At 38.8% G+C, this 21,485-nt stretch overlaps 1 protein-coding gene across 2 annotated transcripts; it reads left to right on the top strand.

Moving 5' to 3' along the window:
* The first annotated feature begins 647 nt into the window (after positions 1–647).
* LOC137297751 (innexin unc-9-like) lies at positions 648–21,030 on the top strand. 2 transcript variants are annotated; one of them, XM_067829690.1, is made up of 3 exons: positions 648–731; positions 18,416–18,581; positions 19,014–21,030. In XM_067829690.1, exons 2-3 carry the CDS (start codon positions 18,417–18,419, stop codon positions 20,073–20,075), a joined length of 1,227 nt encoding a protein of 408 aa, XP_067685791.1. In that variant the 5' UTR covers positions 648–731; position 18,416; the 3' UTR covers positions 20,076–21,030. The 2 variants fall into 2 exon arrangements, with proteins under 2 accessions (XP_067685791.1, XP_067685792.1); XM_067829691.1 differs by lacking the exon at positions 18,416–18,581 and having other exon boundaries at positions 653–731; positions 19,014–20,566.
* Positions 21,031–21,485: the final 455 nt, after the last annotated feature.

The raw sequence follows: 21,485 nt of genomic DNA, 5'->3' as shown, positions 1-21,485 counted from the left end.
CATGTGACCTGGGACGTGGAACAGTACTTCATTGGCTTTCCGCTAGTATGCTTGGGCATGGTCGCCTGTTTGCAGCAAAAACTGTTCTTTTTAGAGACACATTTTAGAGATACACCACAAGGTAGCATGTAAGAAAGGACAATACAATATGATCCCATGCCCTGGAAATCCAAACACTAAAGCCTCACCTTTATCACGTCGTATGATCTTGTTTCATCTTTAAACGTATTCTTGTAGATCTCATTTCAAGTGCATAATAAATGCTAAATTCGAGCTCATGGAGCGTCACGGAAATAGGTGATCTCACACGAGTATCTTTTCATATGATCCAATATCTATTTGTGATCCAATATCATATTTAATTTCTCGTTCAAGAGATATTAAAAACGAAGCGTCATTGGTAACAAGTTCATTATTTGATGACGTGCGAAAGTGATCCCCTGCACGTCATGTACAAAGTCAATGATCCTATATTTTTTAAGCAAAACTTTAACATTGATGACCCTCAGCCGCCCCAGCTCAAAATGGTTGACCCCCCACCCCTGGCCATGATTTATGAACGGTTCCTCAAAGAGGCTTCCATGTAATGAAGGAGTGTTTCACAGTATGACCAATGACAATCCTAGTCTCAACCTGCTTATACATGCGAGTGGTTATCTCGGTACAGTTATCTCGTAGCGTTTAGTCCACCAGCTTAGTCCACTCCCTGATACACCTTTACAAGCTAGCAGGTAATGGAGCATATTGTTACGTCTGCATTCATATTTATAGTTTTCTTGAATCCCTGGTAGTCATTTTGGCCGTTTCCGTGCTATAATGGTTCGAGCGTCCGCCCGGAAAGCGGAAGGTCGCTGGTTCGATCCCCGGCTGCTTTATACCGAAAGACAATGGCATTTGTTTGTCCCTGCCTATCGCTTTGCATTAATGGGTACAACAAGGAGTCGCCGGTCGAGTATAATTTGTCTGAGTAGAGTATTCATGCTTAACTTAACCCGGTGAATAATCCAATTAGGGGAAAAAGGAAAAAGGCAATGTGGATACATAACTACCTGAAAGTATTGCTGAATATAACATGTACATTTTGAAAGCACAATAAATAAGTGTGTATCGAAATTTCAAATTCAAACAATATATAAACTGTTGACATTGGGCTATTCCTTTTCAATGTGTGTGGGGGTGGGGGTGGGGGTGGGGGTGGGGGTGTATGTGAGGCATTTGTCACTGTTTTATGACTTTCAAAAAGCGGCAAATATCATGAGCAAGGCTATGAATTCGAAGTTGTTCATCCACGAGTCTCGACTGTGAAATCATTCAGTCTCATGTCACCAAACATTTTGTGTGGTGCATTCGAAATGCCTGTGGTGATTCAAACTTAGAGTGCGTCTGATATACTACTTAATCAAATAATACGTTATCTCTACCGTTTATATCACCGCTGTGCACGGTATATATGTACTAGTCTTTTATAAATTACTGAAACATTCTATCTTAAATTTAAAGTAAATGGTAGACTGATTATGTGAAAAAACGGCCATTCATTTACAAATTATTATACTCAGAGGTACTGTGCGATGCCTTGAATTGGTAGAACCGAATTAAGCTTTATTGGAGGTGTTGAGAAACGAAACGGGCGTTAATGAAACGTCGGTAGTACGTGTTGTCAACGTTTGACCGAGTCCAACGAGGGAACACGGAACACACTGCTAAAATCAAAGCGAGAACCCCATTTCCATAGCAATAAAAAGTATCTGCCGAACGCATTTGTTTGTAAGGGATGGAAAAAAATCAATACTATTTGTAACTGTATGAACTTTCGAGACTGGCGAGACCGTCCCGCAGTAAACAATATGAGATAATTTAACAAAGCAGATTTATTTGATTCTTAAACAAAGACACACATTTGAATGCACAAGGTCTAATCCGATAAAAACGTTTTATATATTTTCTTTTAAATCGTAAATCCTTTGGGCAAACTGACATAGAATGATACTCTTCTTCAGTGAAAATATTTCCTTGACAATATGCCTATAACCGGCTTTGGCTTTGAATATTACTATACCTGCCAATATCCATTATTAGGCTGCCATTAGACATTTGCGTGATACTTGTTCTATTTCTGAAATGTCTAACCTGATCAAAATACATTTCATAACAAAATTACTTTGAAGTTTTTGTATAAATATGATTTACCATTTCAGATCTCCATTTTTTAGTATAAAAACCAATGTGACTTTGCTTGACAACTTTACCGAAATGTCAACATTTACTTCAGGAAATTCCCAAACTTGTCCAAACCAAGTCCATACAGTATATGTTAACACCGTTCAACTAAGATGTATAACCACTATCTAAACATGCTAAACATAAAATATGTAAATCCGTCAAATATGGCTTTACATTAAGAATTACATACTATTTTGTTGGGTCCCCAAAATTAATTCACTGTACATGTCGCTATGACATTGAGGTTGAGCTTGCCATGATATCATGAATAAGTAAATACTTTCTAGGTTGATGACACCTAAGGGTGGGAATATACACATGAACAATGATTAGGAATATGAGTTTAAGTATGTGTTTGGGATGAGACCCCAAATGAGTTGCAAAACGAAATATTTTTAACGATCATTTTTATTTGTGAACAGCTGGACCCAACAAATTAATTCACTGTACATGTCGCTATGACATTGAGGTTGAGCTTGCCATGATATCATGAATAAGTAAATACTTTCTAGGTTGATGACACCTAAGGGTGGGAATATACACATGAACAATGATTAGGAAAATGAGTTTAAGTATGTGTTTGGGATGAGACCCCAAATGAGTTGCAAAACGAAATATTTTTAACGATCATTTTTATTTGTGAACAGCTGGACCCAACAAATTAATTCACTGTACATGTCGCTATGACATTGAGGTTGAGCTTGCCATGATATCATGAATAAGTAAATATTTTCTAGGTTGATGACACCTAAGGGTGGGAATATACACATGAACAATGATTAGGAATATGAGTTTAAGTATGTGTTTGGGATGAGACCCCAGATGAGTTGCAAAACGAAATATTTTTAACGATCATTTTTATTTGTGAACAGCTGGACCCAACAAATTAAATCACTGTACATGTCGCTATGACATTGAGGTTGAGCTTGCCATGATATCATGAATAAGTAAATATTTTCTAGGTTGATGACACCTAAGGGTGGGAATATACACATGAACAATGATTAGGAATATGAGTTTAAGTATGTGTTTGGGATGAGACCCCAAATGAGTTGCAAAACGAAATATTTTTAACGATCATTTTTATTTGTGAACAGCTGGACCCAACAAATTAATTCACACTAACAAATAGTTTTTCGGCGAAGTGATTATGAAATAGGCTATCCCTGAAATGTCCAGGAAATTGATTTATTCCTATTTTGTAATAATCCTGAAACATTGCAAAGTAACCAATTGTCGCTAAAGACGTTGTGGTTCCACACTGACGTGAATATTCAGACATGCCTTCAGTTTGAAACATATAATAAGGGTTCATTTTTGAGGCTTTGATTAAGACACTAACCCCAAATGATCTGCGAACGAACACATTTTCTAAACGGTCTTCCTGATTTTTTTAGCAGAATTTGGGGAAAGGGGGCAACTCTGAAGCGCACCCTTCAAGGCGTGCCGCTAAAACACTTTTACCGATGGTACGAAATATGACCCTTAATAACTATCACTCAAAACAGTGTGATCCAATAATAACTATCACTTAATCAATAACAATACACATTACAAAAAATACGCTAAAGTTAACTGGCACATGAGAGGTTCGTCTAGTTACAACACAGTTTGTCCTGTCTTTTGATTGACAGGCGTACTGCGTAGCCCGAGATGCCACTATGCCCGTCAGTCAAAAGACAGGACAAACCTTGTTGTAACTAAACTAGACGAACCTCGAGTCATGTGTAGCCTTGCCCCATGAGATTTCGACGGGGTGTTTAAAACAAAATGACGGGAAAATTAGTGTACCATATGACGTCATGAATATCACGTCACGCGCGCCAGTTTAGGTCGTTAATGTTTAAAAAACTTCTCAACCATGGAGGACGTGGAAACAACTGTCATGAATGTGTACAGTGATGAAATTGATGATATTACACTTTCCCAAGTTGGTTCGAGGACCTAACTGTATCCCAGTCTTTGTATATTTAGGAAGTGACTGCAAGCAACCAAACTGACCTGGATGTTGGATTATTTGATCTTCAGTTCGACCTGTTTTCTGAAGAAAATAGGTCTGATGCCACTACTAATGAGGTTGATCCACCCGCTCAAAGTGAACGATTTGCGAAATTCGTATCAGGCGACGATATTTATTACGAAAGCCTAATGCTGCCACTTTTGTAGCACAAAATATTTTTTTTTCAAAGACAGTTCTCGTTACTTCAATTATTTACTCGTTGCTTCGAGTATTTTTTCGTTATTTCAATAATTTTCTCGTAACTTCGAGTATTTTCTCGTTATTTCAAATATTTTTTCGTTGCTTCGATTAATTTCTCGTTATTTCGAGAATTTTCAGTCAAAAACTTGAAATTTCGAATATTTTCTCGTTGCTTCAGTTTCTTTCAAAAACTTGAAATTTCGAGTATTTTCTCGTTACTTCAAGTTTCAGTCAAAAACTTGAAATTTCGAGTATTTTCTCGTTGCTTCAAGTTTCTTTCAAAAACTTGAAATTTCGAATATTTTCTCGTTGCTTCGATTATATCTTTCTTAATTTCTAAGTTTGATGAAGCTAGCATGTATATTTTACGAGATCTGCCCCGATCAAGATGACATCCTCATAGTCACACACACCCTACAAGCTACACCCTACACCACCCGAGTTTCAGTGGTCATAAAACAAACTTTCAGTTCAATAGGGAGGATGCGCACCCTTGCAACATCTTATCTTCCCATAAAGCAGACCTCACAAAAGACAGACCGCTTAAAACAACACACTTTAGGGTTGTTTGCATAAGGCTTAATTAAGCTGATAATAATAACATGTGCCCAGATATGGAAACTATACTTTGTTTTAATTCATGTAATGAATTATGATTTTTATATTAAGACTTTTTATATTAAAAGTGCTTGAGAACATTCTCAGCTTCTCAAGCAACTCAGTTCTCGACTACTTTTCACTCTAATTACAAGTAAATTAAGAAAGATGGAAATGTGTTGTTACTATACTCTGTAGTGACTGGTAGAAGAACAAACAGAATTTTCATTCTTTTCTCAAAAACACAAAAGGTGAAACATAGAACATACCTGTATATGTGTGTCACCGGGTTCCATATTTCTAAAAATAGGGCTCAATGTTCCCAATCCCCAGGGCAGCTTAGCCCTGATTAGCTGGCTTTTGTTTTTGTTTACCCCTCTTCATTTCGACATTTTAAAGTATTGTCAAAATTCCATTCAGCAAATTATATATCAAACGAAAGCCCTCAACTTCTACTTTTTACCATTCACATTCATTATTTTATAAAATACTACTTAACATTGTATTACGCTAATAACTACTACAAAACGCACATATTGTTAATTTTCTATTATGTAAATATGATTGCTTAATAAACAATATATACCATTATTTAGGTAAGGAAACTAGCTTTCCATTCATATATAATGTATATTATTTCATTCACACACAGTCCTGATATTAACCTAATTAGTGATTTAGGAAAGCACAGAATTGCCTAAAGTTATTTTATGGCACTGAGGGCTCGGCCGTTTTCTCCGACGTCCGGTCCCCTGGTATTTAAATGGGGGTTACTTGGGGGGTCGGGGTCACACATCCCAAGTGCCAGTTAGGGGGAGGAACCGACGGGAGTTCTGGGTCCTGGAGGCAGGAATTGTGGTAAGCCCAGTTTTTCCTTGTGTTTTATTAGGGAACTGCAATCAAGACTAATTTGATTAGCTTTTACCCATTAGGGCCATCCATATTTCCTTTTTGGTATAAAACCATTATTTATTCCTGTTCTCTATAGGTCCTCCCCCCATCACAATTATTTAGACCAGTATCCAAATTGACCTTCATTACTTTTATCTCATACTTATTTTACGTTAGGGTTGTGTGTGACCTCTGAATTGACCTAATCTTCATTTATAGTTGAGTCATTACGAATGTATACCTTACCTTTGATTACAATACAATAATATCAACAAGTACCTTCTTGAGTTATTCATTCATCACTTGCATGCTTGCACCTTTAGATTTTTGGATACAAACAGAATACATTTGGTTTACCCTAGATATACTTAGATAATTCCACCATCTTTTAATTATGTGCCTAGGAGAAGAACCCATCTCCGTGACATGGGTTTTGAGTACTAAGGTTAGAAAAATTGGGGGCTCGTCCGGGATATTTTAGATATGTTCTATTAGGTAAGCGAGAGCTGCCGACCTGGGATCTTTATCTTATCTCATTTCTATGTCTATCAGTTTATGTTCTGTTTTTTTTTATCTTTGTACTCAATCATGACTAGTATCCAAGGCTTGTCGACTGTTGTTGAAATTAAAAGGGCTAAGCTTCCCGAATTGTTAAGGTTGGCCTCAGAGAAGAGTGTAACTATTGAGGAAGAAATTAGAGGTAGTGTCCGGCAGGTCAGGGATCTGTTAATCAAGAAATTGTTTACTGAGGTTGGCGAGCCGGCTGCAGATGAAAATATAGTTGATAATGAGGAGCAAAACAATGGTACTGATAGTGGTCAGGGCACTGATCAGGCTGATAATGTTAGTTCAGGTCAGGTTGGTCTAACTTTTGATCAAATGTTAACCTTGAAAAAGTTAGAAATGGAGGAAAAGCAGAAGGAAAGATATTTTGAAATGGAGAAATTGAGAGATAGGGAAAGAGAGAGAGAGTTTCAAAGGGAGAAGATGGATTTTGATAGGCAGAGTCAAGAATATAGTAGTCAGGGCAGCGCTAGCTCAGACAGTAATTCAGCTCCGTTCAGAATTAACGAGTGTTATCGTTCGGTTCCTAATTTTGAGGAGGAGGACGTTGAGAAATTCTTTTCTCAGTTTGAGCATGTGGCTACGGCGTTAGATTGGCCTCAGCATTACTGGTGTCTAATCATGCAGAGCAAACTTAAAGGCAAGGCTAGCAAGGCTTACACATCCTTGGAAGGTTCTGATAGGGATAACTATGGTAAAGTAAAGCAGGCCATCCAATTAGCGTACCAGCTTACTAGTGAGGCATATAGGCAAAAGTTTAGGGAGTTAAAGAAATGTTCTAATGAAAATTACTGTGATTTTGTGGCGAAGTCTGCCGATGCATTTGAGTTATGGCAACAGTCAGAGGGAGTTAATGGTGATTTTTCCAAATTGAGGGAGCTAGTTCTTTTAGAAGATTTTAAGAGCAAGTTATTTCCAAATGTGAGGGTATACATTGAAGATCAGCAAGTTACGTCTGTTCGTGCTGCAGCAGAGTTAGCAGACAGATACATCTTAGTTCATAAAAGTCAGAATACGGCTGTGACTAATGGCAAGTTTGGTAATGGTAGTCAGTCAATCAACCGTGACCAGGGCAAAGGTCGGGACGGAGGTTCCAAGGGTAATAAACAATCTAAGCTTTGGTGTAGTAAATGTCAGAAACAAGGTCACAGTGCGGAGCAGTGCTATGCTACCAAGCCGGCTGGCGACAATAAGGGCTCTTCAGAACTTTCAGCTAATGCTAAGTCATTCTGTCCAAAATGTTCATACTGCGGTAAAGATAATCATGTGGTAGCCAACTGTTATGCCAGGAAGCGAGATCAACAGAAAACTGTTGGGTTTGTGAAGATGAATAGGCTAGGGGACCAGGGTTCTAGACAGGTTAATTACCAAAAGTATGTCTCTCAGGCTCAGCTAGGTTGTCATAGCAATGGCCCATTGCAGGAGGTGTCAGTCTTCAGAGACACGGGGGCTTTTGTTAGTCTTATCCGCAGGAAGGCAGTTACGCAACCAGAGATAACTAGGACCGGACAGAGTGTGGTTATCCAGGTGGTTGGTAATGTGTACCAAACTGTTCCTATTCATAAATTTCATCTTCAGTCAGATTTTGTTACTGGTGAAGTTTTATTGGGAGTTGTGGATGAGTTGCCGATTGCCGATATTGATATCCTGCTGGGGTCTGATCTCACTGATTATTGTTGTGGAAGTCATAAACCAGTTTTATTGATTACGTCAATGCCAGTTGTAACTAAGGATGATGTTGCAGATGTTGATGTCTTTCCCGCGTGTGTTACTACCAGGGGTATGTCAAAACGGAAGAAGTTAGCTGATGATGTCATAGATTCAGATGATGTGGGTCTAAATCAGTTGTTTTCCGAGTGTGCTAATTTGCATAGGGATAAGCCCATTGACAACTGTACAGTTAGGTCCGAGAAGGAAATAGGTCCAGTTGTGAGTCCACATGTTGGTCAGGATAAGTTGTCTCAAATTAGCTGGGATAGGACAGAGTTGATAAAACAGCAAAAGTCGGACCCTACATTATCTGAGTTATGGTCCAAGGTTGATTCTCAGGTAGATGAGAAAGGCACATCATTTCACGTTGAAGATGGTGTTCTTATGAGGTTGTCTAGAGTTTATCTGACCGATGACTACTATGAGGATAGGTCCCAGATTGTTGTACCAGAATTGTACAGAGGTGAAATTCTCAGTTTAGCTCATGACAGCTTGTTTTCGGGTCATGTTGGTCGTACCAAAACACATGATAGGGTTGTTTCTGATTTTTATTGGCCAGGCATGTATACAGATGTTGAGGAGTATTGTAAGTCGTGTCACACCTGTCAGGTAGTGGGGAAACCAAATCAAGTTATTCCCAAAGCTAAACTCCAGGATGTACAGGTGCAAGATGCATTTGATAGGGTCCAAATTGATATTGTAGGCCCACTTCCCCGTACTTCTCAGGGTAACCAATACATCCTTACAATAATGTGCCTAACTACTAGGTTCCCAGAAGCAATTCCCCTTAGAAAAGTGACCGCTGCAGTGGTCGCTAAAGCACTTGTTAAGTACTTTACTATGACAGGTCTTCCTTTGGAAATTCAATCAGACAGGGGCACAAATTTTACTTCCAAATTATTTCGGCAAGTGACACATTTATTGGGCATCAAACATGTATTTTCATCCCCTTACCATCCTCAAAGCCAGGGAGCAATAGAGCGCTTCCACCAGAGCATGAAAAGCATGTTAAGGTGTTTTGTATATGAACATGAAAAAGACTGGGACGTAGGGCTACCATTTGTCCTTTTTGCTGCTAGGGACGCTAAGCAGGAGTCGTTAGGCTTTTCTCCATTTGAACTATTGTTTGGTCACGCACCCAGAGGTCCACTACAGCTAGTTAAGGCTAATTGGCTGGATCATAAACCTAAGGAAAGCTTGTTAGGATATGTGACTAGGGTCAAAGATAGGTTGTTTCAGGCTACAGAGTTAGCTAAGCAGCATTTGGCCAAATCCCATGAAAAATCAAAACAACTTTATGATGCTAAGGCTAAGGATAGGTCATTCCAGCCAGGTGACAAGGTCTTATTATATTTACCTGTTGATAAGTCAGCCCTACAAGCTAAGTACTTCGGCCCTTATGAAGTGTTGCGTAAGGTTAGTGAGGTAGGCTACTTGATTGCAACCCCTGATAGACGCAGGAAGACAAGGTACTGCCACATCAACCTGCTGAAGGCATACCATGAGCGACCACCGACCACCCCCGTGGCATGTGCTGTTAATGAGCCTCCCGCCGCGACCCTTGATGACCCAGTAGGGGTTCGCCTAACAAACTCCGAAGCATTGGCCAACCTAGATGACAGGTTACGTCATCTGTTACCCCAGCAACGAGAACAACTTAAGGCCCTAATTGAAGAGTTCAGATGTCTCTTCCCTGACAGCCCATCTGTAACTCATTTAATGGAACACGACATAGACATTGGTGATGCCAAGCCTGTGAAACAACATCCCTACCGTATGAATACTAAGAAGCAAGCCATACTTCAAGAAGAAATTCAGTTCATGCTTGACAATGACATCATTGAACCATCTAATAGTGAGTGGTCTTCACCCTGTGTGCTTGTGCCCAAAGCTGGAGGCGGATACAGAGTATGTGCTGATCTGAAGAAGGCGAATCTGGCCATAAAGGGTGATGCATTTCCCTTGCCCAGGATGGATGACTGTATAGACAGCATTGGCGCAGCTCAATACCTAACTAAGTTGGATTTATGGAAGGGGTTCTTCCAGATTTCACTCAGTGACAGAGCTAGGGAGATCCTCGCCATTTGTACTCCAACAGGCCTGTACCAGTTCAAAAGAGTCCCTTTCGGCCTGAAGACGGCACCAGCGGCGTTCCAACGACTGATGAACTGTGTGTTTGGTGACATCACATGTTTCCACGTTTTCATGGACGATGGGGTAGTAGCAACCATGACTTGGGAAGATCATCTGGTGCAGCTTAGAATTGTGTTTGAGAGAGCACGTGACGCGAATCTTACCATTAATCTGGACAAGTGTGACTTTGGTAAGGCTCAGGTCAAGTTTCTGGGTCACGTTGTTGGCCTAGGTCACGTGGCCCCTGTACAAGCCAAGATTGAAGGAATCACCAAGTTCTCTGCGCCGACCAACAAACGTGAAGTACGACGTTTCCTCGGGATGGCTGGGTACTATCGCCGTTTCTGTCCCAATTTCGCCTCTGTCGCTGCTCCAATTACGTCACTTCTGAAACAAGGTAACAAGTTTGTGTGGACGCAGGAATGTGAGAGTGCATTCCTTGCTCTCAAAGCAATGTTGTGCTCGCCACCCGTGTTATCTGCTCCTGATTTCCGGCGTCAGTTTAAGCTGGCAGTAGACGCAAGTGATTGTGGTTCTGGGGCAGTGTTATTCCAAGAAGATGACAACGGTTTTGACCACCCCGTCAGCTACTTCTCCAAGAAGTTCAGCAAACATGAAGTAAACTATTCAACAGTAGAAAAAGAAGCTCTAGGACTTATCCAGGCCCTGAAGCACTATGAGGTGTACTTGAAATCTAACACAGAGCCTGTGAAAGTATTCACTGATCACAATCCGCTGACTTTTATTCATAGAGCCAAATTAACTAACCAACGCGTGCTGAGATGGAGTTTACTCATTCAAGACTTTAATCTCTCCATCCAGCATATTCCAGGCTCACAAAATGTCATTGCCGACGCTCTGTCCCGGTGTCGTTGAACTGTGAACAGAAAACCGTTATGTTCCAGAACTGAGAACTGTGAATCATAATGTAAATATCTCATTGACTTTAATTTTGTTATTCTTCATTATAGTTTATGATTTTGATTGTGTTTAATTGTGTTTAATACCCTTAATATGTGCGTTTTAAACAATTAAGAAATTTTTACACCTCGGGTGTAAAATTTTCTTTTCCTTATGGGGGGAGGTGTCACCGGGTTCCATATTTCTAAAAATAGGGCTCAATGTTCCCAATCCCCAGGGCAGCTTAGCCCTGATTAGCTGGCTTTTGTTTTTGTTTACCCCTCTTCATTTCGACATTTTAAAGTATTGTCAAAATTCCATTCAGCAAATTATATATCAAACGAAAGCCCTCAACTTCTACTTTTTACCATTCACATTCATTATTTTATAAAATACTACTTAACATTGTATTACGCTAATAACTACTACAAAACGCACATATTGTTAATTTTCTATTATGTAAATATGATTGCTTAATAAACAATATATACCATTATTTAGGTAAGGAAACTAGCTTTCCATTCATATATAATGTATATTATTTCATTCACACACAGTCCTGATATTAACCTAATTAGTGATTTAGGAAAGCACAGAATTGCCTAAAGTTATTTTATGGCACTGAGGGCTCGGCCGTTTTCTCCGACGTCCGGTCCCCTGGTATTTAAATGGGGGTTACTTGGGGGGTCGGGGTCACACATCCCAAGTGCCAGTTAGGGGGAGGAACCGACGGGAGTTCTGGGTCCTGGAGGCAGGAATTGTGGTAAGCCCAGTTTTTCCTTGTGTTTTATTAGGGAACTGCAATCAAGACTAATTTGATTAGCTTTTACCCATTAGGGCCATCCATATTTCCTTTTTGGTATAAAACCATTATTTATTCCTGTTCTCTATAGGTCCTCCCCCCATCACAATTATTTAGACCAGTATCCAAATTGACCTTCATTACTTTTATCTCATACTTATTTTACGTTAGGGTTGTGTGTGACCTCTGAATTGACCTAATCTTCATTTATAGTTGAGTCATTACGAATGTATACCTTACCTTTGATTACAATACAATAATATCAACAAGTACCTTCTTGAGTTATTCATTCATCACTTGCATGCTTGCACCTTTAGATTTTTGGATACAAACAGAATACATTTGGTTTACCCTAGATATACTTAGATAATTCCACCATCTTTTAATTATGTGCCTAGGAGAAGAACCCATCTCCGTGACAATGTGAATATAATTAATATATTTACATGATATCGTTTGAGAAGGCACAGTGTGTCATACATTTGGATAATTTGAGAGTGAGTGGTTGATAATCACATTTCATGAGAAAAATACATGTACAGGTAGAGGGATTCACACAGAAAAGATATTCGTTGTTGTTCGACAAGTGGTGGGCATATTAGTACAACATGGAATTCGTCACATATGGCTTGTTTACAAAGATTACAAAGTCGGCTTTCTTTCAAACCATTCAGACAGCGCCCTGTTTCCATTGGTAACCTATGATTTGTTGTCCTAAATTTTCTCAGTGAAATCCTACTTTGTAAGGTTAATTTAAGATAAGGTTCTGGAATAAGTTCAATTTCATACATTGTGAAATGAAATCCTTTTGATGATTGAGTATTGCTTAAATTCCAAGGTTGAACAGACTGTATACTATGTACTGACTCCAAGTGAACTCATTAATGGAATAGGGGTGGAGAGCATGGCTGAGCTAACTAGTGTACTCACTGAATTTATCTTACAGGAGGTCGGTCATTTTGGAGTGAACCGCAAATAAGACTTAACTGTGAAATGATACCATATATTCGATAACTTTGAGGATTTGACTGAAGTCAATTTGCTCCAAAAGCATACTATTTTGGTATGAATATCAGTACGAATTGCTTTGCTTCCAGTCTCCACATACAACATGTGGCGAAGCAGTTTTCTTGAAAATATTAAATGAACAATTTCAATAACACTTAAAGTTTCATATGGCCAGAGGTCGTATAACCGTACCATTTCTAAATTTAATGTTGTCTTTTTTATCAGGACACATACCACAATTTTCAACGACACAGCTAAATTAAGCCTTGTGCAACCAACCATAAAATGTGTTGTTTTAAGTGGTCTGTCTTTTGGGGGGTCGATACCGTCCCAAACATATTTCCTAAACTATTCATGATAACTTCATCAGACTAGGAACACGTATCAAGCATGATAGATAGGTTTGCCATTTGGGGTTTAAACCCAGATATGAACCTTAAGCTTTTGCGGTTTCCTCCCAAATGTGACTTAGGCGGTGGATATGAGGGTGTCATGTTGTTCGGAGATTTCCTTAAACTATACATGCTAGCTTCATGAAATTTGGCGCACGTACCAAGCATGATCCATAGATGTGCCATTTGATGGTTATACTCAGATATGAATTTTATTTTTTTGCTGTATCCATGGACATGTGACTTAGGCTGTGACTATGAGGATGTCATCTTGCTCGGAGCAGATCTCCTAAAATATACATGCTACCTCCATCAAACTTAGAAATTAAGAAAAATAAAATCGAAGCAACGAGAAAATATTCGAAATTTCAAGTTTTTGATTGAAACTTGAAGCAACGAGAAAATACTCGAAATTTCAAGTTTTTGAAAGAAACTTGAAGCAACGAGAAAATACTCGAAATTTCAAGTTTTTGAAAGAAACTTGAAGCAACGAGAAAATATTCGAAATTTCAAGTTTTTGACTGAAACTTGAAGCAACGAGTAAATATTCGAAATTTCAAGTTTTTGAAAGAAACTTGAAGTAACGAGAAAATACTCGAAATTTCAAGTTTTTGACTGAAACTTGAAGCAACGAGAAAATACTCGAAATTTCAAGTTTTTGATTGAAACTTGAAGTAACGAGAAAATACTCGAAATTTCAAGTTTTTGAAAGAAACTTGAAGTAACGAGAAAATACTCGAAATTTCAAGTTTTTGACTGAAACTTGAAGTAACGAGAAAATTCTCGAAGTAACGAGAAATTAATCGAAGTAACGAGAAATTAATCGAAGCAACGAAAACAATATTTGAAATAACGAGAAAATATTCGAAATTTCAAGTTTTTGACTGAAACTTGAAGCAACGAGTAAATATTCGAAATTTCAAGTTTTTGAAAGAAAATTGAAGTAACGAGAAAATACTCGAAATTCCAAGTTTTTGACTGAAATTTGAAGCAACGAGAAAATACTCGAAATTTCAAGTTTTTGAAAGAAACTTGAAGTAACGAGAAAATACTTGAAATTTCAAGTTTTTGAAAGAAACGTGAAGCAACGAGAAAATATTCGAAATTTCAAGTGTTTGAAAGAAACTTGAAGCACCGAAAAAATACTCGAAATTTGAAGTTTTTGACTGAAACTTGAAGTAATGAGAAAATTCTCGAAGTAACGAGAAATTAATCGAAGCAACGAAAACAATATTTGAAATAACGAGAAAATATTCGAAATTTCAAGTTTTTGACTGAAACTTGAAGCAACAAGAAAATTCTCGAAATAACAAGAAATTAATCGAAGCAACGAAAAAATATTTGAAATAACGAGAAAATACTCGAAGTTACGAGAAAATCATTGAAATAACGAGAAAATACTCGAAGCAACGAGTAAATAATTGAAGTAACGAGAATTGTCTTTGAAAAAAAATATCTTATGCTACAAAAGTGGCAGCATTAGGCTTTCGTAATTTATGCTACGCATAGCTGATGCTGAGAGTAAGAACTCGAAATGACACGAAGTGGGCAATGCGTGTTTTCGACCAATGGCGGGCAAAATATTTGTGTGCCAGACATGAAAGACTTTACATCCCCCGATGTGAACAACTATCTGTCCAGGTCTGTGTTGGAAGCGAAAGGTGGATGGATATCCACCCAAGACCCTCTATCTCCAATGTGCTACGTTGCAAGCTGGAAAAAGGAGACATCGGCGTTAACGTTTTGGATACGAAAAGCCTTGCGTGTCACATTTTCGAAAAGTTCTGAGGGCCGAGATGCGAAGATTGACAGCAAAGGGTATTGGCACGACTGTTAAACAACATGAACCCAGCAACGAAAAAACCGAGAAAACTTTATGGAATAAAGAATTGCTGGGGAATAAAAGCAGCCAAAGTCTCCTGAACACAGTGTTCTTCTACAACTGTAAACTTTTCGGACTCCGAGCTTGTGATGAACACAGAAGACTACAAGCTAACCAATTTTGCTCGGGACTGATCTTATGGGACCGAATATATCAAATTCCGTACCTCACTTGTATGAACTATATGGCAACCCAAGATTGGCAACAGTGGGCTGTTCTACAGGAGACCTATTTCAACTAAAGGAAATGACAACATTCTATTTTCCAGGTGATTGGCGTATTTTCAGGTTATTGGCGTAAAAAAGTGAGCACTTTAGTGATGAATATGTGCACTTCCACTAGTATTCCTGGTTACTTCACAAACCACTCCGGGAAGCGCACAAGTGGAAGCGCACGAACGTTTGTACGAAGAGGGAGTAGAAGAGCAGAGAATCATGCGAATAACAGGGCAGAGAAGCTCTGAGGCAGTGAGACAACACAAGCGACCGTCACAGTCTGTGTTATCAGCAATCGAAAACAAACTGGATCCACCAACTGCACCTAAACGAATGAAAACATAGCCCTCTGCCACTGTAAACGCCGCGTGGCAAGTCACGGAGACGGCGGCGTCCACAGCATCTATTGTGTATCAAAATTACATCTTTGAGTTTCAACTTAATTCTTTAAAATTCAGTTCAAGATTGAAAAGAATCTAAATTGTAATTTCTTTGCTCTTTTTGTAGTTTAATACAAATGTTTAAAATGATGTCATTTTCCCCTGAATAAACATTTGCCAACATTGTACTTGTTTTTATGTTCTACAATGTATCTCAACTTCGAAACCTGTTTGCGATGACGTCATAGTTTCGGCACACGAAAGGGGGCGGGGCAAGCATTATCCAGTGAGAATCAGTATGGCTAAACCATGTAGAAACTGGCAGTTTACAGGTCTTTGCGAAAAACCGTTTCTCTTGTAGGACAAGGCACAGACTTGTGCCATAGCAAAAAACCCATTCGCCTGAAATAAATATAACAAACAAACAACAAACAAGGGAACATATGGGAATAGGGAAATGCATTATAGACAAAGAGACAGATTTGTATTTGTATAAGTGGCCTTGAGGTCAAAAGTACAAGTGTAAACTTATCACGTTTATTTTATTTGCAGCCTGTAAATTAGCGAATAACAGGGACATCAATAAATCAATAAATACCAACTGACAATTTAGGCATATAATATGTATGAGTTTTGTTACACTTACAAAAGTTACATACTGTAAATTATGTAATCGTAAAACGTTATTTACAAAAATAATTAATTTGTTTAGGAAGTTCCACAGTCTTAAATAATACGTGTTCCTTTACAATACAAATTCACAGATAATACATATTCCTTGATTATACGCATTCCCAACAATTCATTTTTTATAATACATCTTTTCGACCATGCTGTTTCAGCAATATTTCAAATGACATCACGTCACTCTCACTCGGAATGTGTTTGATCACGGTAACATCATTCAAGGCCCAAGTAAGGTTTTCAAAGCAAATTGAGTGTAGACATTTGGTGGACACTTCTGCAACTGATGCACCAGTGACGAGAATCACCGTGTATTACCCACGATGTTATTTATTTGCATTCCCTGTGTCAATCAGGCATTTTGTATACTTACCTGGCAGAAAGTCAATATGGAACCGATGACATGTGTCAAGCAAGTCAGCGAGCCTGACCACCCGATCCCATTAGTCGCTTCTTACGACAAGCATAGTCACCTTTTCTGGCAAACATGGTTTGCTACCCCAAACCTTCACGGGTTATATTTTATTAAAAGAGGTCTCAGTGATCACAGATCGAAACCCATGCTTATCTTCTCTTCTCAATAATCTCAATGATTTTGAACAATATTATGTATTATCAGGGTATATGGGTAATTAAGCAACGTGAATTATCTGGGAAAATGTATTATTTGGGAGTTTGCATTATCACGGCACGTTGCTTAATTACCCATATACCCTGATAATTCATAATATGGTGGAAATAGCTTTCCTGTATATGTTACAGTCAATTTCTAAAATCATTGACATTACTGAGAAGACAAGATTAGCATGGGTTTCGATCTGTGCCCACCGTGAAGGTTCGGGATAGAATATGTCTTCAGCATACCATGCTTCACAGAAAAGGTGACTATGCTTGTCGTAAGAGGCGACTAATGGGATCGGGTGGTCAGGCTCGCTGACTTGGTTGACACACGTCATCGATTCCCAATTGCGCAGATCCATGCTCATGCTCTCGATCACTGGATTCTCTGGTTCAGCTCCTTTGTAAGCCCATCACCTGCATATAATACATATATTAATGCAATGCATAAATACTGGAAAATCTGTTGTTAACACCCCCCACAGTTTTGGCCTTAAGTCACATCAGGTTCCGATGTTCCGATTCCGATCCTGCATTTAAAATATTCCGATAAGCCTGTTGACGATCTCACACATACTGGTAGATTAGAGTACATTGATTACAGGAGTTTGATAATATTTCCCTTATTACCCACTTTCCCCAAAATAAACCTTCAGTAACCCATGCTTGCCATGAAAGGCGACTATGCTTGTCATTAGAGGCGACTAACGGGATCGGTCGCAAGATCAGGTGTATTGTCTGGTCCAGACTCGATTATTTACAGACCGCCACCATATAGCTGGAATATTGCTGAGTGCGGCGTAAAACTAAACTCACTCACTCACACTTTTAATAAAATCATGTTTGAAGTTTAGATTAATCCAACTGTCCTTAAAGCAAAAATGATTCACTAAAACTGATTCTCCCTCAGAGCAAGGGCTTCCTTAGAAATGCTATGGAAGCGTTAGTGAAATATGCAAATGCCACACGTGATGGTATTGAGTTATTTCAATCCCTTTGCACAGAAAGTCAAATGAAGAGGAAACGTGTTACAACGAGAGGTGAAACCTATCGTCTCCAAATATTACTTGACCCGTGGACAGGTAGATACCCTTGACATGTATATACTGACTGTAACATATGAGTTCTATCATATATACAATATATGAATAAGCAACATATTTGAATTTGGACCTCAAGGGGTTCTTCTTAATCGTCACTGTCTTCATCGTTGCAGGATGTACAAGAAGGTTGTGGAGAAGTTTGTGGCTTTCAAATTATTCAGCCTCATCCGTGACGATGATGTTGTGGATCAGATACACCACAGGATGATGGTCACTGTTCTGGTCATTATGACCGGATTCTTTAGCGCTAAAACAAAATGGGGCTCCATCGACTGTTGGGTACATTTGTTACACAGTTTATTTAATACTCACCTGTCAGTTGTCTCAATCAAATCAATCCTGAAGCATTTTGTTAGATGAAGCCATTAATCTTCCATCTATCCCAACCCCACCAGAGCGCCTAATATCCATTTCAATGATGCTCAGAGACGAAAATCATACGCGTGACACAGGCATTATTATATTTACCTGGATAACCCAAGTTGCCTCTGAGGAGCCAGAAGGATAACAGTTATATAGCATCTATCCTACCGGGTACCCATTCATTGCTGGATGAACACGGCTATTTTGAACAAACTCACTTGCCTGACCAAGGGCATGCTTCTATATGTGGCAGGAATCAAGTCCTAGAAACATTTGTTTGTAGCTGATTAAACATGATCATCGGTATATATACAGTTATTTTTGCATGGTCTCTTGTTTGTTTTGAAGGTTCCCAAAGAGTACAACGACGACAATTTCAAACTCTACATCCACCAGTATTGTTGGATCAGCAACATGTACAATGTGCCGTTCAGTGAATATCTCCCCGTGGACGTTGACGAGAGAATGTCACAGGACAGGAGCCTTCGATTTTACCGCTGGGTCTTTCTGATGTTTCTTGTACAAGCTCTCATGTTCAAATTTCCCAACTTCATCTGGACAATCTTCAATACTTTTTCTGGCATCAACATGAAAAAGGTCGTTCAACTGGCCATCAAGACCCAGCTGGAGGAAGAAAAGGATAGGGAGGCGAACACGAGGTACACAGCAGAATACATCCACAGATGGTTAAAGTCATACAGGCACTTTGATTCCAGTCCACTGGCGAGGTTTCAGTCTTTGCTCTTCAGCATTGCCTTCTGTATGGGGAAGCGTTCGGGACGGTTCCTGACAAGGCTCTACCTATTTGTCAAGATCCTCTACCTCATCAATGTATTAGTACAGTTTCAGATCGTATCGGCCTTCCTTGGTTTCAACTTTTGGGGTTACGGTGCCGAAGTTATCAGAATGTTACAGTCTGGCGCACCAATGCAGGACTTGGATCACTTCCCGCGGGTTGGTATGTGTGACTTTGAAGTCCGTCAGCTCCAAAACATCCAACGCCACACAGTACAGTGCGCCCTCCCCATGAACATGTACCTGGAGAAGGCGTACACAGCCCTGTGGTTTATCTTTGTCATCGTCGCATTGGCGACCTTCCTCAGCCTCATCAAGTGGACAGTAGCGGAAGTCTTTACCTCAAGGAGGGAGGGATTCCTGAACAAGTACCTTGAGATGCTCCGAGATGAGCATGTTCAAGTGGACGTCCGGTTGTTCCAGCACTTTGTGAGGCGGTATCTGAGAGATGATGGCGTCTTCTTGATGAGAATACTGACCAACAACGCTGGGGAGATTGTTGCCTTTGATGTCCTGAAGCTTCTTTGGGCTAAGTATAAGAAAGAGCAGCACAAATCAGATGACGATGATGAACATTTGTCAGATTCCAAACCTCTTACCAACGGGCCAGAATAGTGCCTGGCTGTACTGAGGTACAAGTCCTGAGTCAGTTTCCAGCGCCGGCAAATTGGTTTGAAGTACTAAAGTTGAAGTTATATAACCTAGAGAATCTTTTGTAGATTGAACATGTTAAACACACGATGAGCAAAAACTAAATAAACAATCATGAAAAGAATCGATGATTACACGTGCGTATATAAATTGTCATTAAAGTTTGTAGAAAATGACATTCTATTTTGTTGAAGAGATCATTAACACGAATGATATTTTGAAAATTTTAAGTAATCAAAGAAACTGGAGATAATTAATTATAATTCCCAAAGCACGTGATCCTCAAAATGATACACTTTATTATTTTCAGACTCGTTGTACAGCATCATGTTCAACATGTTATTGACCACTGTTTGCTTATAATTCCTACGGATATGAAAAGAGTTTTGTCGCTTGTTTAAATCACGTGTGATTAAATATTTTCAGGACTGAATAAAACAGCATTGAGCCTTTAACTATGTATTATTATTTTTTCTATTATAGGGCTTTAGCCGTGACTGATATCTCTCAGTTTATTGCAAGTTTATTTTTCTTTGTCTCATCACCGATCACAAACAAACATGCAGTACTTAGACAGACTACCCTGAGGGAAGCATGAAGTATATTTATTATATTAATTTTTTAAGAGTGAAGTACTGTAAATACTGATGAAAATAAAAATGATATTTTCACTGAGTAGAATATCACTGTTACAGACTTACTCGATGTCTCGATCATTTACAAATAATGATCAAAATATAGTAAATAGAATATTTTGTTAATGTTGTCAAATAACATGTATGTTTCATCTCGTCGCTGCGCCACTCGTGAATATATCAGCTTTGTCAGACCACTCGATGGAATATACATGTTATTTGACAACATTAACAAAATACCCTCTGTTTATTTCGTCACTTCGATATTAACAGAACACTGAAAACGTACAAATGAGGAAAGGAAACCTGCACACACAAAATTGGCTCGTAAAATGGGGTTCGCTTTGTTTAAAAAAGCATGTGAAACGACCACAGTTCGAGCTTGAATACGTAGGTTTGTGTCCATCGAAGCTCAACAAAACTACTTGTATTTATTTGTATGATCTTTCTTATGAATATTTATCATATTGATGTTGACTATTTAATGATGAGAAACGCATTAAAGCTTGCAAAATGGTCTTGAAATCCACATTACTAGGGAAACTGTAAAAATACAAGCGTCATCGTCAATGTCATATTGTGTATAGGGGTCACTGAAAAATCAATCTTGACAGCAGATATTGCGAAAATGCTAAGAATAGAATTTTTTAAATATATGCAGCACGTCACATTCCAAAGATGAAGCGCTGTTATAACGATGACAGCCATCTCAAGACAAAGCACATAATTCTACTATCAG

This window comes from Haliotis asinina, chromosome 10, assembly GCF_037392515.1.
Source record: "Haliotis asinina isolate JCU_RB_2024 chromosome 10, JCU_Hal_asi_v2, whole genome shotgun sequence".
NCBI classification, from domain to species: domain Eukaryota; kingdom Metazoa; phylum Mollusca; class Gastropoda; order Lepetellida; family Haliotidae; genus Haliotis; species Haliotis asinina.
The sequence above is the reverse complement of the archived record's forward strand: the minus strand, read 5'-3'. Positions and strand labels throughout refer to the sequence as shown.